The 14,603-nt window shown below is 40.2% G+C and overlaps 2 protein-coding genes across 3 annotated transcripts in view; one reads left to right on the plus strand and one right to left on the minus strand.

The window, feature by feature from the left end:
* Positions 1 to 14,603, plus strand: part of MED23 (mediator complex subunit 23) — a 320,898-nt gene that overhangs the window by 166,641 nt on the left and 139,654 nt on the right. The gene's annotated exons all lie outside the window — the stretch shown is intronic.
* The window catches only part of ENPP1 (ectonucleotide pyrophosphatase/phosphodiesterase 1), a 53,907-nt gene continuing 42,644 nt past the window's right edge, over positions 3,341 to 14,603 (minus strand). For both annotated transcript variants that reach the window (XM_071740906.1, XM_071740907.1), the window contains 8 exons: positions 11,817 to 11,992; positions 11,255 to 11,306; positions 10,226 to 10,380; positions 9,005 to 9,140; positions 8,001 to 8,081; positions 6,862 to 6,994; positions 6,022 to 6,178; positions 3,341 to 5,175 (listed from right to left, as the gene is read on the minus strand). In XM_071740906.1, the coding sequence (XP_071597007.1) occupies positions 5,008 to 5,175; positions 6,022 to 6,178; positions 6,862 to 6,994; positions 8,001 to 8,081; positions 9,005 to 9,140; positions 10,226 to 10,380; positions 11,255 to 11,306; positions 11,817 to 11,992 (1,058 nt within the window). In that variant the 3' untranslated portion in view covers positions 3,341 to 5,007. The remainder of the gene's footprint in view (positions 5,176 to 6,021; positions 6,179 to 6,861; positions 6,995 to 8,000; positions 8,082 to 9,004; positions 9,141 to 10,225; positions 10,381 to 11,254; positions 11,307 to 11,816; positions 11,993 to 14,603) is intronic.

Genomic DNA, 14,603 nt, shown 5'->3' on the forward strand with positions numbered 1-14,603 from the left:
AATGCCAGCTGTTTGTTAGGCACATATGTGTCTTTCATAAGCAAACACAAAAGTTTTTCCAACAACATATTTGAATTATAGCTTAATTCAACTGTAGCAGCAATGAACTGGCTGTTCTTAGTCACTCAGTACCAGAGATTCACCTGAGATTTGCTTACATTACTCTTCTCCTTAACAACACTGTGCAACTCATGGTTTTTAGATGGTTTTTAGATATATGTTTCCTCAACATCACCTTTCCCAGGCAAAGAACTTTTAATGAGGGGTCTTCCCAAAAATTTCAGCCTTTGCCTCTAACCTCTTAACTAACCTGGCTGTAAATCCTCAGTAAGTCTCGGACCTGGTGCAGGACCCAGAGGCACAGCAGTACCACTGTGAGAAAGCTGTGGAGTCTGCAAGTCATTTTAACAGACACTCCTGGTAAGGACTTAGAGCCAGCTATTGGTTATGTCTAACATTGACATCCTCTTTCATAAGGTATTTTCTGATCTTCCCTTTTGTTTGCTTTGCCCTTTATAAATACTGAGAAGTGTCCAGTAAACTAAAACTCTACTCTGTGCGAACAGTGTATCAGTTCCTATAATGTGTTGACTGAATCAAAACACAGTCTTTACCATCCAATCCATTGGCTAATATTCCTTGAGAGTCCTGAGTGTTCATTGCCATAGTGTCACCCTACCTCTTCTATTTTTGCTGCAAGATGTTCTGATATTGGGGGCAAGGGGTCTGGGGTCATGCTTTTGCTGGCTTTGGTTTTTCTGGTTTTTTTGCAGAAAGCTATGGACAACCTAGTTTATACTACCTAAGCTCCAAGATGATAACATTTCTGCAAGATACCCCAGCACAGTTACTCTCCACAGCCATGAAGTAGTTAATACAGCATCATGCTGCTTTTCTACAGCCAGGCAGGCTTTTTTGAAGCCAGGAGTGGGAGTTAGCAATGTGCGTTACAATGCAGTGTAATTAGTTCCACTGGTACGCCCCATACACAGGAGATACAATAATTTATATGAATAAAAGCCTTCTCAGTCACAGGAAGTCATAAATTTCTGCAAAAAAAAATTGGATTCTTTGGATCCCAGTGATTCAGTCTGACAGTGCTTTTGTCTCTGAAGTGTAGTGAGAGTTAGCTAATTACAAGAAAGTGAAGTATTTAATAAAAACCTTAGGACAGTCCATTCTTTTCCAAGTGGCTTGACTGGATTTCTACTGTCCTGGAATCATACTTATTTAGAAAAATGTGCACTGAGCAAACCAGATCTTTTCCCAGTGATCTCAGATTAGACCAGAAGAGGGCCAGATATCACCAGCAAATGCAGCTGCATGCACTATTTGTTAAAAGTCAAACGCCTCCATATGTGATTATCAAACTTTTGAACCCCCCTAAACAATTTTGTTTGAACATCAGAACCAAGTGTTCATCATTCTTTTCTCCAGTGTAAAAGGACTAGGTACAGTTTTCACCTAATTATAGCACTATAGCAGAGCACAAGTAAATTTTTTAGCAGACTGTACCATCTTATGCAGTCAGCGGGTACAAGGATAAAAAAGTGAATTCATCATCCTCAAGCAGCACCCATCTTACCACTCAGAAATTCAGAATTCCAATACAGATAGCAAAGGTAAGGCCCCAACAGCACAGTCAGATAGGGTGAGACACTTTCTCTTTCAAGCCCCAGATAAAGGCTGGTGCTGAAGTGCTGTTTTGCCTGGGTGCCATGAATTCAGCCTCATAACATCTAGACTGACTTCCAGACACTCACATGTGCCCTATGGATATGACTAAAGGGTGTTTCTGCTGTCTTCTGATCAAGAGGGGTACCAGTCAGAGCTTGGAGGTGACTCAGAATTTTTCTATTCCCCTGAATTCATTTTATTTCAGCAGAGAAGCTAAAAATAGGAAGGACTAAACCTACAATAAAGGGCAGCACAAATTTAACACATTGTGGCTGGGGAGTAATATGATAGTTTGCTATGGCATCCTCTAAAATCCATTACCAGGCTTCCAGAATTATTGCAAATTTGTCCATGGTCTCCATAGCAGCCTTTCCTCAGACTCAAGGCCAGTTAGCAGTGACTCACAGCAGTTCAGTGAGGGATTTGAACTCCTGTCCAAGGGAGTCTGAGTCACAGGATGCCAAACCTGGACTGGTTTCCTGTAACACAGAGGTTCCCAAACTATGGTAGGTGTCCTGCTCATGGGACACAAACCACCTCAGTCTGGTGCTCCAGCACCTCCCAGACATTGCCACAGGGTGTCTGAGGGTAAGCAGAAGACATTGCTGCTGCCACTGGCAAGGGTAGCACTCAAACATAAATATTAGACACTGCTTTACTGAGTTGCTGGGCTCACACTAACTCTGTTTCTGAACTCCTTGGGATGGTAAAAACACTGTTTACAACAGCCCTGCAGTAAAAGAGCCGAGTACAGCACTTGAGGTGAGCCCTGGGGTGGTTTCCTAGCCTTAATAGTGCCACTATGGGAAGAGTGTTACAGCAGCTGCCCTGGGACCCTGCAATAAGAGAGGTCCCTCAGTGCTGTCACCACTCAGCATCCACTCCAGAGTGGCATCATCTGGTCCTGGCACAGATGCCTCCTCAGCAACAGGATAGAGCTTTGTGGCTGATCTTGGAAAAAAGGATGCAAGAAATGAGATCTTTCACTTCAGCTGACAGCCCTAACCACACAGCCACAGATTTTATATTCCTTTTTGTCTTCTGGTGCCTGTGAATTCCGTTTTTCTGGAAAAGTGGGTGCCCTCTCATACAGCAGAGGAATAACTCCTCCCAGCTCACAGAGGCTGGTTTATAACCTTGTATTTAAAGGGATAATTTTATACTTTGAATCTTCTCAGACCAAGGAGAGGCAGAAGCTCAGGCTACCCACTCACCGGATGAGCCAGAGCAGCATCTGGCAGGTGCTGTGAGTGGAGAGCTGCTCTGCACTGAACTGGCTACAGTGGTTTGATGGAAGCTGGATGGGGCACAAACAGATTTGTCAGAACATGCCCATTTTAAATAAAGCCTATCCTGTCCCTCCTTTACCCAGGCACCAGGCTAGCCCTTCCTCTTAACACAACCTGGCATTGCTTCTCTGACTGAAGACATTAAGAGTAATAGTTAAAAAAAAAAAAAAAAAAAAAAAAAAAATTAGGAATGTCTTGACCATCTTTCTTCGTAACTTCCCCTTCCAATAATGCATGTAACTAACACTACAGCTGAAGAAGTTATCTTCAACTCAAAGAGCAACCCCACCCCAAAAGTGAAACAGCACTCTATACTGACACCAGTGTTTAACTAGCCAGTGGATTTGGTACAGAAAGGCTGATAAAACTGCATGTCACTTCACTTTTTTTATTGGTCACAGGCAACGTTACAAAGCAGTTACACAGAATAATGCTGTCACAGTCATATCATAATGGGAGGTTGCTACAACACATTTAAATTTCACACAGTGAAACTACTTTAGGGGGAAAAAAATAAATCATGCTTGTAACAGAAGACAAAGAAAATACATTTGGTTAAAAGGAAAAATGGTCCCAGGATTTCAGCCTGCTCAAACTGAAGTTCATGGAAAAGCTTCTACTGACTTCAGAAGGCTTTGAATCCAGCCTCCAACATCCTCTGACCAAGCTGTAAGGTAAAATGCCCCTCTGCTCAGTCACAGGCTGTTCATTCTTCCAACATACTTGTGCGTGATGCATTTTCTTCTTTTTAAATGAGAAGAACATAAATGTGTAGCTATGCCAAACTTTATGCACAACAGAGCCAATTTTGGCTCATCAGCTTTAGAGAGAGTGGGAGAAGTACAAAGGTGATAGCATGCCTACTGGAAAAGGAGGGAATTTCTACACTCCTGAGTGCCTGTAGCAGCTGTTTGTGTAGCCTGAAAGCTTCCCAGAGAGCTCATCATACGCCCCTTCAGAAGCTGCATCTGGTAGTGTCTGCATTGGAGATGAGTAACTTACGTGAGCTGCAGTTTGGATAATGTAGCACTAAGGCCAGCTACAAATGCAGCTAGAATCTGGTAATTTGTTGCAAAGAGACAACTGAATGGCCTGTGGGCATTTACTGTAGTGACAAGATGTGCCACTAGAAAAAAATCATTTTACCCGTCTAACCAAAACAACAATCTTAGAGCAAAATGACCTCTTCTTGACAAGGCAATAGTTGACAAATTACACACCAATTTGAGAAAGACATCTCTGCTTCAAGAAAAATCTTTTCATCAAATTCAAGTTCAATTTGAAGCAAGATAATTATTTCTGGGAGCTGAGAGATGGAGATCTTCCTGAATGAATTTCTTCTGATTTGCAGGTGGCTTGATGCATACTATTATTGCTCATTCTGAGGCTGCAGATACACCATGCAAACAGTGCATCAAATTCGCCTACAGTCTTGGAGACACCAGAGGGCAGCAACATGCCAGGGCTTCCAAGCTAACAGAACTCCAGCCAGGCATCTCTTCCCTTTCAGGGAAGCTTCAGTCACGAGTCCTACCAACCACAGTAAAGCTTCTTTGCACTATACCACTGCGTTATTTGATGATAGCCAATGCTCAGAATGTAGTTCACACTTCAAGGAAAACTGGAGTGAGAGGTGCTGTTGTTTATCTTTCAATGGTCACCAAAAAATGTAGTCATTTCCCAGAACTGCATTTGCTAATTATCCCTATGTTTAGAGTAAAATATTGATTATACCCTTGCATTATATACTTCTTCCTCTCCAGAGCATACAAAAGATAACATTTCTGTTCGTGTCTCAGACTGTGATGATGGTTATACCACGTTCAAGTGGGAATGACAGGAGCTGCCATCCTGCGTTACATCCACCAGGAGGTCCCTGAGATACAAATATGGCACCCACACTCCCCCTTTACTGGCATTTTGGTCAAGAGTTCTCAATAACTGTTTCAGCTTATTTTAGAAAATGTTTTAATTATTAAAAACAGTCTATTTACAAACCAGTTGTGAAATGGACAACATTCCACAGATGCCACGGAAAAAATTAGACCATTTCAAAAGTTGGCAAGTATGTTTTTAACTGTAAAATCTCAGATACTGGCTGTTTTCTGTCTTGATAGAAGCTTAGTCCAGTAATTAATTCTATATCTCTGATCCGAGCTGTATGGAACTTCATTCTCTCTTCAACCCACATGGACTCAGGCTTGCCATCCTATTGGGCCAGAGGAGGAAAAAAGCATTTGTAAAACATCCTTTTTTTGACATACATTTAGTCAACTGGCAAAACACATTTTAATCTTTTAAAGACATAAAGCAGTAAAGTGTTGGCAGATATCTAACAAGAATGTGGAGAGCCCTAGATAGTTAACAAATAGTTAAAAGCTTGCCTGAATTTAGTATGTTACTTCCTCAAGTATATGGAACTGGTAGCTGCACCAGAAGTTGATGATAATGGAGAATAGTAGGTGAGGTCCTGCATCTCTCCATCTATCTCTAAGATAAAACTATTTCCAAGAGCTTTGCCTCTCTTGGACAATGATTTGTGTAATTCTTCACTGGAGGATAGGCCTCCACACTTTCCATGCTTTATTCTGGTTTATAGGAAGTGTAGCTATGTGCATTCCCATCAGAATGCCAAGGTAACTGAGCTACAAGCAACCAATGCCCTTCACAAACAGCTGTGTGTCTTCTCCTTTGGGGTATGCATTTGGCCCAGCCCTTACCTTCCTTAGTAGATGACTTTCTCCTAGCTCAACATCTTTCTCAGCTGTTGACTGGATATACAAGCTACAGAAGTCTATGTATGTATCACATTGATTGTCTCAACACACTCTTGACTCTACCCTGCAAGCTCTGAGTTTTGCTCTTTGTAAAGGGAACTTCTATTTGAGCATATAGACTTTAACATCATTCTATTTACAAAAATACTATCCTCATCAAGTTGATCATGATATACTGGTCTGTCTTTACAGTCACCAAGCAGTTAATCACTGATGCCTGAATAAAACAAGTTCAAGCTGGGCTTCAGATGTTTATGAGGACTGAACAGACTACTTACTGCACAGCTTTCGCTGTTGTCTTCTCTGTGAGGTACAATGAAAGACAAACCATCTAGAGACCCTTCACATTCCAGAGGAGTTTCAGAAGTATTTTTACAACTAGTCAGCATAATGAAGAAGTGAGTTGGTACTGGAACTTCTGAATTACTGGGGTATCTGCAACATAAAAGATCCACCAAGTCATACATGCACAAAGAACAAATACAGCAAGCTGCTTTTTATTTTTTTTTTTTTATTATTTTATTTTTCTTTTGTAAACCACAACATCAGGTTTGGCTTGTAGGCTGATCCAGGTAATGAGTTTCATGAGTTAACAGACCAGTTTTTTCTTAAAAAAAGAAAGAATCCAGGGTTTAAGAATCCAGAGTAGAAGGAGAGTTCAGCCTGAGCCCAGAAAGCCATCTGCCTGCTGACTTGAACCATTTTTTCTAACTAGTGTACTTATACTCACAACTCCACTCACTAGTGGAATGTTGACAGCTCAGGAAGTGTCAAACAGCAACACCAGGGATAAGCCCCAGTGTCTCATCCTCTCTAGAGGCAATGTCAAGATTTCAGGCTAGCAGACATTCTTCCACCTGCAACAGCTTCTCTTACACTTCACCTTCAGGTTTTAGGGTGACACATTTTGAGGGTGCACTTCCTTTTTGTGCTTGTTGAGGATTTCTTAGCTTTACATTTCTGCATCTGTTTAGGGCCATCTGTCTGTCTCTCTGAACCAATATAACCTCCCAAGTGTCCACCTCTGCAAGATGCTTTTCTCAAAATCCACAATCATAATTACTTTTTGACCACTAACAAGGAAAGAAACAAATGATTGGAATGTGAAATGTTCCCACCTTTTCACCTTTTCTGGAGTATCATAGAGCCCATTAGAGTCATAATCAAACACAGGACCACTGACTACATTGACACCATTCCTGGATGCAGCATATTCAGGTAGCAGGTATTGATGGAAGTAGTTCCATAACACTGAAACACAGTAATGGAAGTGGGAAACAATCTCCAAGGTAGAAGCTGTTAATACAGCTCCTGCAGAGTTTTCGGCAGAATATAAACAGACATGATAAGATAAGAAAATAAAAACATTATATATGCAGATGTTTGAAGTTTCTAAAGGTTGCTTCTAAATAAGCAGCAGCATGCACTGCAGTATCTGCTGGCATTGTGGTTTCACAGTCACCCTAAGTACAAACCTGACATAGGCATAGTGATTCTGCTCTCATGTGGCCCTGGGTTCCTTTCCTTGGAAATCAAATAATGGAAAGGCTAAAAGAAGGAAGGTGAGAGGAGACCATACCCACCTGTCTTGCCCCACTCTCATGTTGGCCTGACTAGCTGATACACTAACACCTAGAAGCTAGAAAGTATCTGATCACTATTCCATTACAAAACAGGATGTCTGTTTTGTCCAGAGGAAGTGCCATAGTTATCCTTCTTTTTCACCAGGAATACGCTTAATCTCCCTCTGTTAACCATTTCACATCCCCTCTCACCCAGAAAAGCCCAGGTCTTCATCTCTTTTGTACTAGAGACAATTAGTTTCCTGTTTCTGTAGTGACTGATACCCTAGAAACTCATCTGAGTATAGAAGACATCCCTAAACTGGAAATTAATTTAACTAACAATTATATACAATATCCAGGTTCTTTTGAAAACATTCAGTATAGAAGCCTGTTTAGGTAGGTAGGAAAAGGCAAATAAAAAATGTCATATATTAAATGGAGGCACTTATACTATGCTGCTATGTAATGAGCCATTTGCTTAGGAAACAACAGCTCACAACAGTGGACTATTGTCACAAGACTGGTGATCCTACTTCAATGAACTTTTCATTGAGGTAAAAAGCCCATAGTCAGAGGAGGTCTTATTCTACAGACACCTGAACATGGGATCACTGGCATGATTTGGAAGCAAGCAAAAAAACAGGAGTCTTATATTCAACTGTCCACACAAAACATGCATACAAAAAAAATACCTTTGAATGCAGGGTACATTGGCACAATGTTGCTAGTAAGCAAGGCATCATAGTGAGGCTTCTTTGCATCCATCATAAAATCTAAAACAAAACCCCAAATCATTATTTGCATTTGTTAAACTTCCATTTTCATACTTCAAAACATTGGTGGAATAATGTTAAGGTGGAGCTGACATAACTTCACTTTTCAAAGATGATGTGAGTCTAAGTACATGCTGGATCCTATCCAAAATAAATAATCTTGGAAGCAGTTGCACTTGTCAGATATACAGTGGGCGTATTTTCATGAGATTTATAAATATCAGAACAGATTCTTGAACTGGGGGGAAGGGAACAAAATTCACACCATGAATGTCAGGCCAGCTTGTTCTGACTGCAGAATCTAGGCACAAAAATAGGAGTCCTATTGGAACCTTCCAAATTACTCTGGATATGGATGTTTAAGTAACCTACTACTTGGCACTTTATGCAGCAAAACCTATGTAAAATGCTTCCAAATAAGGACAGCAACAGTTCACAAACAATTTAACCATTATAAACAGCTAAGTATTTTGTAATACGTTTCAGTCTCTGAGCTACATTCTCAGACCAATGCTGAATTTCTTTACTAAAAGCCACAAGTGATAGACAACATATTTTCAAATAGAAAAATTTATCAATGCAGTTTTTTACTTAATGAAGCATCCCTAAATTTTACTTTGGATGATTTGAAGGAAGACTTGTCAAAGTGACTTTGCAATTTACTAGCTTGCCAGACTTGACTCCAGGTCTACATGCTTCTCCCAGTTTCTTCTGTTAGATGCCACTTTAGAAACCTTTATGAGCACCAAAGTTTTTGGGAAGTACTAAAGGGTTTTTGACAACCCATCAACTGCTGAAGTGAACTGGAAGAAGTCTGCAAATACTGCTTCATTCTCTAGTTAGTTATCTATAAAAAGACTACACCTACTACACTACAATTTATTTAAAACAGATACACTGGACAATGAAGGCAAAGTACTTACTTGGAGGAGAAAGGAATCCATAAGTTAGTCGAGGATGATTGTTGTAAAACAAACAGGTCTGGTTTTGATTAAAAGAAATACGAGCATCCTTGTGTAAGCAGCTGGAGGTATCCTCTGTAGGAGAAACCCATTTGTCCTATGCAGCAAAAAAAAAAAAAAAATACCATCGGTAAAATGGACAGATGACTTAAAATTCAGTGTGCAGGGTTGCAGAACTCTAAATATGGAGCTGCAACTGCCTTTAATGCTTAGATACTTTGAGCAACCTGGTCTAGTGGAAGGTGTCCCTGTTTGAGGCACAGGAGATAGAACTAGATGATCACTACAGTCCCAGCCAACCCAAACCATTCTATGATTCTCTGATTAAAGATAACCTGATCTGCTGTAAATGCAGTTGTTCATTCAGGCTAGAAAACAGAGGCAGTCACATGTGTTGTTAGCCATGTCTCTCTACTAGGTCACTTTTTACAGTAACTGGTTGCTTCATGCCACTAACCTCAAAAAATTTAGGAACAAGCCAACCTTACCAGAGTTTAGCTAAAATTTATTATAACGGTCATTATTTAAAACCTATGATTCCCCCAGATATTCAAACCCAGAAATTATCCTTATTGTCTTAATCCCTTTTAAGCAGATGTGGTTTCTAAATTTTCTCTGAATGGAAAAGGTGAACTTGAAAAAACTTTCACAGACAAGGGTTTAAGACAGCAAAGACCAGACTTATCTCCATCAACCTTTTCCCCCTGCCCAGTCAGGACGATCTTCTGAGAGAAGGATCAGATCAGAACATGAACAGTTCAAGATAGCCCAGAGGCTATTTTATTTTTTTCAAAAGGATTCTGCCACATTAGAAAAAGTGGTTTAAACCCATATTTGAGACCACATTTTCAGGGCAGCACTAGCAGACTGCTATAGCAGACATATGCAGCAAAGCAGCAAGCCAGTGAAGTGCCATTCTGTATCAATGGCAATGGGTGACTCACTTCCTGGTATATCTGCTCACTCTGAAGGCAAAAATGCACCTCACTCCATGAAACCAATCCTCATTAACATAGAAAAGTGGGGAAAAGCTCATACAAAATTCCTCTTTACATCTCATGTGGTTCTACTTAGTTTCTTGGGAGACATCGTCATGAACAAATCTAAGAAGTGTTCAGGAATACCTGAAATTCAAGCTTTGTACCTTTCAAGATTGTTTCTAGCCTTTCTTTTTATACTTACATCCTTGTTAACAGTGTATGCACTCCACAGAGACATCCTGTAGTCTTTGCTGTACCCACTCACATAGTGGTGATGATAAAGGAGGCAGTAATTGTGTCTCTTCTGCAGAACCCTGGGCCGACCATAGGGCAAAGTCAGTTTCTCTGTCTTCCTAACTGCAGCAGAAATAGTGCTTGTTACATGTTAATCCATACTAGTTGTAAAGACTCTTCCTTTTTTATACACCTAAGGTTGCCTCAATTTCCAATTGCCAAAGACAAGCCATAGAAAAAAAAAAAAAAAAACAAAACACACCCAAAAATCTTCATCCTTTTATCAAAGCTACAGTTTCTATGCTAAGACAAGAAATTAAATTACAAAGCAAACACAGAACAATGATTTCAACTCATATGGTACAAACTAAGTTTAAATTTAAAACAAAACATTTTGTGATACAAAACAGGAGATGAATCTAAGTTGCAAAGTTAAAAGCCTTTGTTGACTTTGTTTTCATTAAAATATATCATATGGAATCCACTTCTATGTAACATTTAAATGAGACAGTAATCAAGAGTGGTGTTTTTAAATCTGCTGAGGGGACTATTTAAGTAAAAACCACAAAGTCATATATGTGTGATAGTCACAAAGCCTTCCTTCTGCCTTTCTCCTTAAAGATCATCTGGTTCCAACCCTCCTGCTGGTATCTGCAAGGATTTCTTACCAGATACTATTCCATACACTAATTTTGCTTCCCATTCTGAAATGCTCATTACCTCAATGCTAAAGAATTCAAAAATGTCAGATAATTCACATGCCATAAAGACATAAGGGTATAACAATATACATGTATTTGAGAACAAATGGTTCAGCAGGACTGTATTTGAAAACCTCCTCAGAATCACAGTCCCAGTGAGGATTTCAAAGAATTTTTAGTTCATTTAAAGTGAGTCAAATTCTGAGTTGCTCAGAATTTTAGCTAGTAAGCATTTTAGATTTTAAATAATTCTTATGTTTTTGTTGTGATTTTGTATAGCTATCTGAAGTTCTTACCTTCTGTTTCTGTGAGATTTAAACGCTGATGAAAATCCTTTATTGGCAAGCCCTATAATTATAAAGCAAAACCAGTGAGATGTGTTCTACAAAACATGAGCCACTACTACACTTAAAGTACCAAATGTGACATCTGCCTTGCAAATCTTCCCTGCACAGAACTCAGTGAAGTCTACTGGAGAGGGGCTGTGGAAAATTTGCAGACACTTTTTTTACCACAAGTAAATACACAGCCTTGAAAAACACAGCCCAAACACACAACGTTCACATAAAAGAAATTTCAACATAAGTGAAGCAAGCAAGAACTGAATATTTTCCCCATCAAAGTTTGCTTCTGTGGCATTTTCAAGGCTCTTGAGAGCTGAACATGATGTTACATAAGCAAACTTCAAAAATTAATATACAAATACAGACCATTACCCACTGACCCCAGGCAAGTCCCCCAACAGTAGGGGACTGCAAGACAAGCTGGCCAAGATAAAACATTGCAGAACGCAGAGTTTCACACCCTAAATTCAACACAGATGTCTGCCTCCACAACTTTAACCATTTCACTACTTACCCCTGTCCTGCAGGAGCAGCCAAGGCTCACTGAAAAGGCTCTTTGTCCCCCCACAGAGCATTCAGAAGGACGGCTTATTTCTTTGGGATGGTGGGGGGTATAAACAGGGTTCCTTAAAAGGTGGTTTAGGCGTCCGTGAGTCCCATTGTTTGGGGCTGGTTTCAAATCAAGCAAATCTATGAAATAATTCAGGTGATATTAACAGGAGAAAGACTGCTGCTTGTATTGTGATTACAAATACAGGTGAGTCAATAAAGCTTCACTGCTTGCTGCTCTCAACACCAAAGAGGGAAAGCAATGATAACCCCTTTAAATGGAAGCATGAGTGTTCTTAGCTAGGGCTCAAGATGGTGTTAGTCTGCTTGTAAAGAGGGACAGAACAAGCACAAAAAATTATAGAGGCTCACATCTAGAGGGAAGTGAACTTGCAGCATCCAAACTTGTAGTAGGGGTCAGAAGGGAATCTCAAACACATGAAGGTAATGACTAAATAACATAGAAGCTTTGGGGACTAAGTCTGAGGGCCATTTATTTATCTGGAATGTAAATACATAAACTTCTTAATTGAAGCATAACTTCAGATAGTGTAGCCATAAAAGAACCTAGACAGAACATAGGCTTCTGCTTGTCACTTAGGTCTAAAATGTTAGGCTTCAGAATTCTCACCAAAGCAGTCTAACCACAAAAAACACCTCTACCCCACAAACACTTAGATCTCTAACTCAAACTAAATGCTGGCTACTACCAATGCTCAGAGACACTTCTAGACACCTTCAAAACACTGAATAGATCAAGTCCTATTTCATACTCAATCCTTGCTAGCATAGATTTGTTGTTCTTAACTTACACTGAATCTATGCAAGGAGATGTTTTCAAAACATATCGGGTGATGAGACACACATATCCCAAAGCTTGGTGTCTAGCTCACTCACCTAGGGCACAAGAGTTAGAGCTGAACTTCTTCTCTTCCTACATGGGGAACTGAACAAATTTCCCCCTGCATTGTGCCACTCAGAAACATTAATGTAATTCCCTCCAGATGAAGTTGTTTTGCTTTCTAATGAGAACCAGTGGAGTACCTAGGAATTCACAATGTCTCAGGAATCCTCAAGTCTGGCAATTTTAACACCTTGGAAAAAAAGATTTGAAATTCCCCAGTTCAGACAAGACAGAGATAGTTGTATAGATACAGTGCTCATGCTTCAAGTGCTGAAACATTGGACAAATGGGACAGCATCTCTTCTACAGCTGCATTTTTCTAGAAGAGGCAGTCAAGCACCTCCAAAATAAAAGCCAAAGCACAAAACAACACACAAAAGAGGATGCCACTCTGCAACCCAGAACACACCTAAGCTCTGGGGCAAGAAAACAGTTGAGTAAGTCGTGTCACTTAATTTTCTGTCTGAAAGCTAATGTTGATGGCTTTTGCACACGCTATTCTTCTAATTCTTACTATACAGGATGGTGGAAATCTAGACCTCAATGACTGCATTAAAAATGCCTGACCTGTCACTGAATTTGCTTGACTGAGATTCCAATAAGGACTCTACCTCTCCCATGCAATATATACAGAAAAGATCACTGGGAGCATGACATGGTTCTTCTCATAACATGAGGAGACAGGAAAGGTTGTGAGAGACACACTTTCTGCAATGGCCTGTCATCTGTTCCAGCAAAAAATTTAAACACATGGTTTAAATGTGGTATACCTGAATATCACCATTGATCTCAAGCATGTGCAGGAATCCCATTAAGCATTTCCTGGACCACACCCTTTGATAATACGTTGTCTCTCACAGATGCAGATGTTAGAACAAGAATAGGTCCTGGCAAGAGAGAGAAGATGGCAGGAAATAATGGAAAATAAGAGAAGAATGTGGTAGAACTAGCAAGAGACTTTCGGTGAAACCATGAAACACAGAACAAAAAAGGTACAAAGGAACAAGGAGTGACAATGGTATCATCATGTTTGAAAGAGGGAAAAAGGACTGCAAGATGTTTAATTCACAGGCTGAAAGTTGGGGTTGCTCAGCCTGGAGAAGAGAAGCCTCTGGGCACACGTTATAGCAGCTTTTCAGTACCTGAAAGGACCTACAGGAAAGCTGGGGAGGGACATTTGTATGAGAGCACATAGTGACAGAAAAAGGGGAACAGCTTCAAGCTGAAAGAGGGTAGAGATTTAGGTTATCTAAAAAGAAGAAATTCTTTACTGCGAGAGTGGTGAGACACTGGAGCAGGCTACCCAGAGAAGTTGTGGATGCCTCCTCCCTGGAAGTGTATAAAGCCAGGTTGGATGGGACCTTGAGTAAACTGTTCTAGTGGGACAGATGTCCCTGCCCATGAAGGGGGGGGTGGAACTAAATGATCCTTATGGCCCCTTCCAACCCAAACCATTCTATAATTCTAATTTTCAAAAACATCACTTCTCTGGTGCAGTGTACTGTATGGTATCAGAAAATAGTGAAGAATATCTCTATATGGAGTGGGCTGCCTGCAATATTCAGACAGAATCAGAGTGCATGGAAATAAAATAAATTATGAATTCTAAAGTGATACCACAGGGAGGTGAGAAATAGGAAACCTGACTATTGCAGAGGCAACTATTTCTAAAGCAAGGTTCCAAAGCAATGGGACTACAGACTGAGTGACCCGCTTAATCTCAAAGCCTCTAGTCATAAATGGGAGAGAAATATCCCATCTTGATGTCAGAGATTGTAAAGTAGTCAGTTTTAATAGTGGTAAATCAAAGCACCTGCTCTGGAGCAGCATGAGGAACACAGAGTAAGC

This window comes from Heliangelus exortis, chromosome 3 (genome assembly GCF_036169615.1).
Source record: "Heliangelus exortis chromosome 3, bHelExo1.hap1, whole genome shotgun sequence".
In the NCBI taxonomy this organism is placed as follows: Eukaryota; Metazoa; Chordata; class Aves; order Apodiformes; family Trochilidae; genus Heliangelus; species Heliangelus exortis.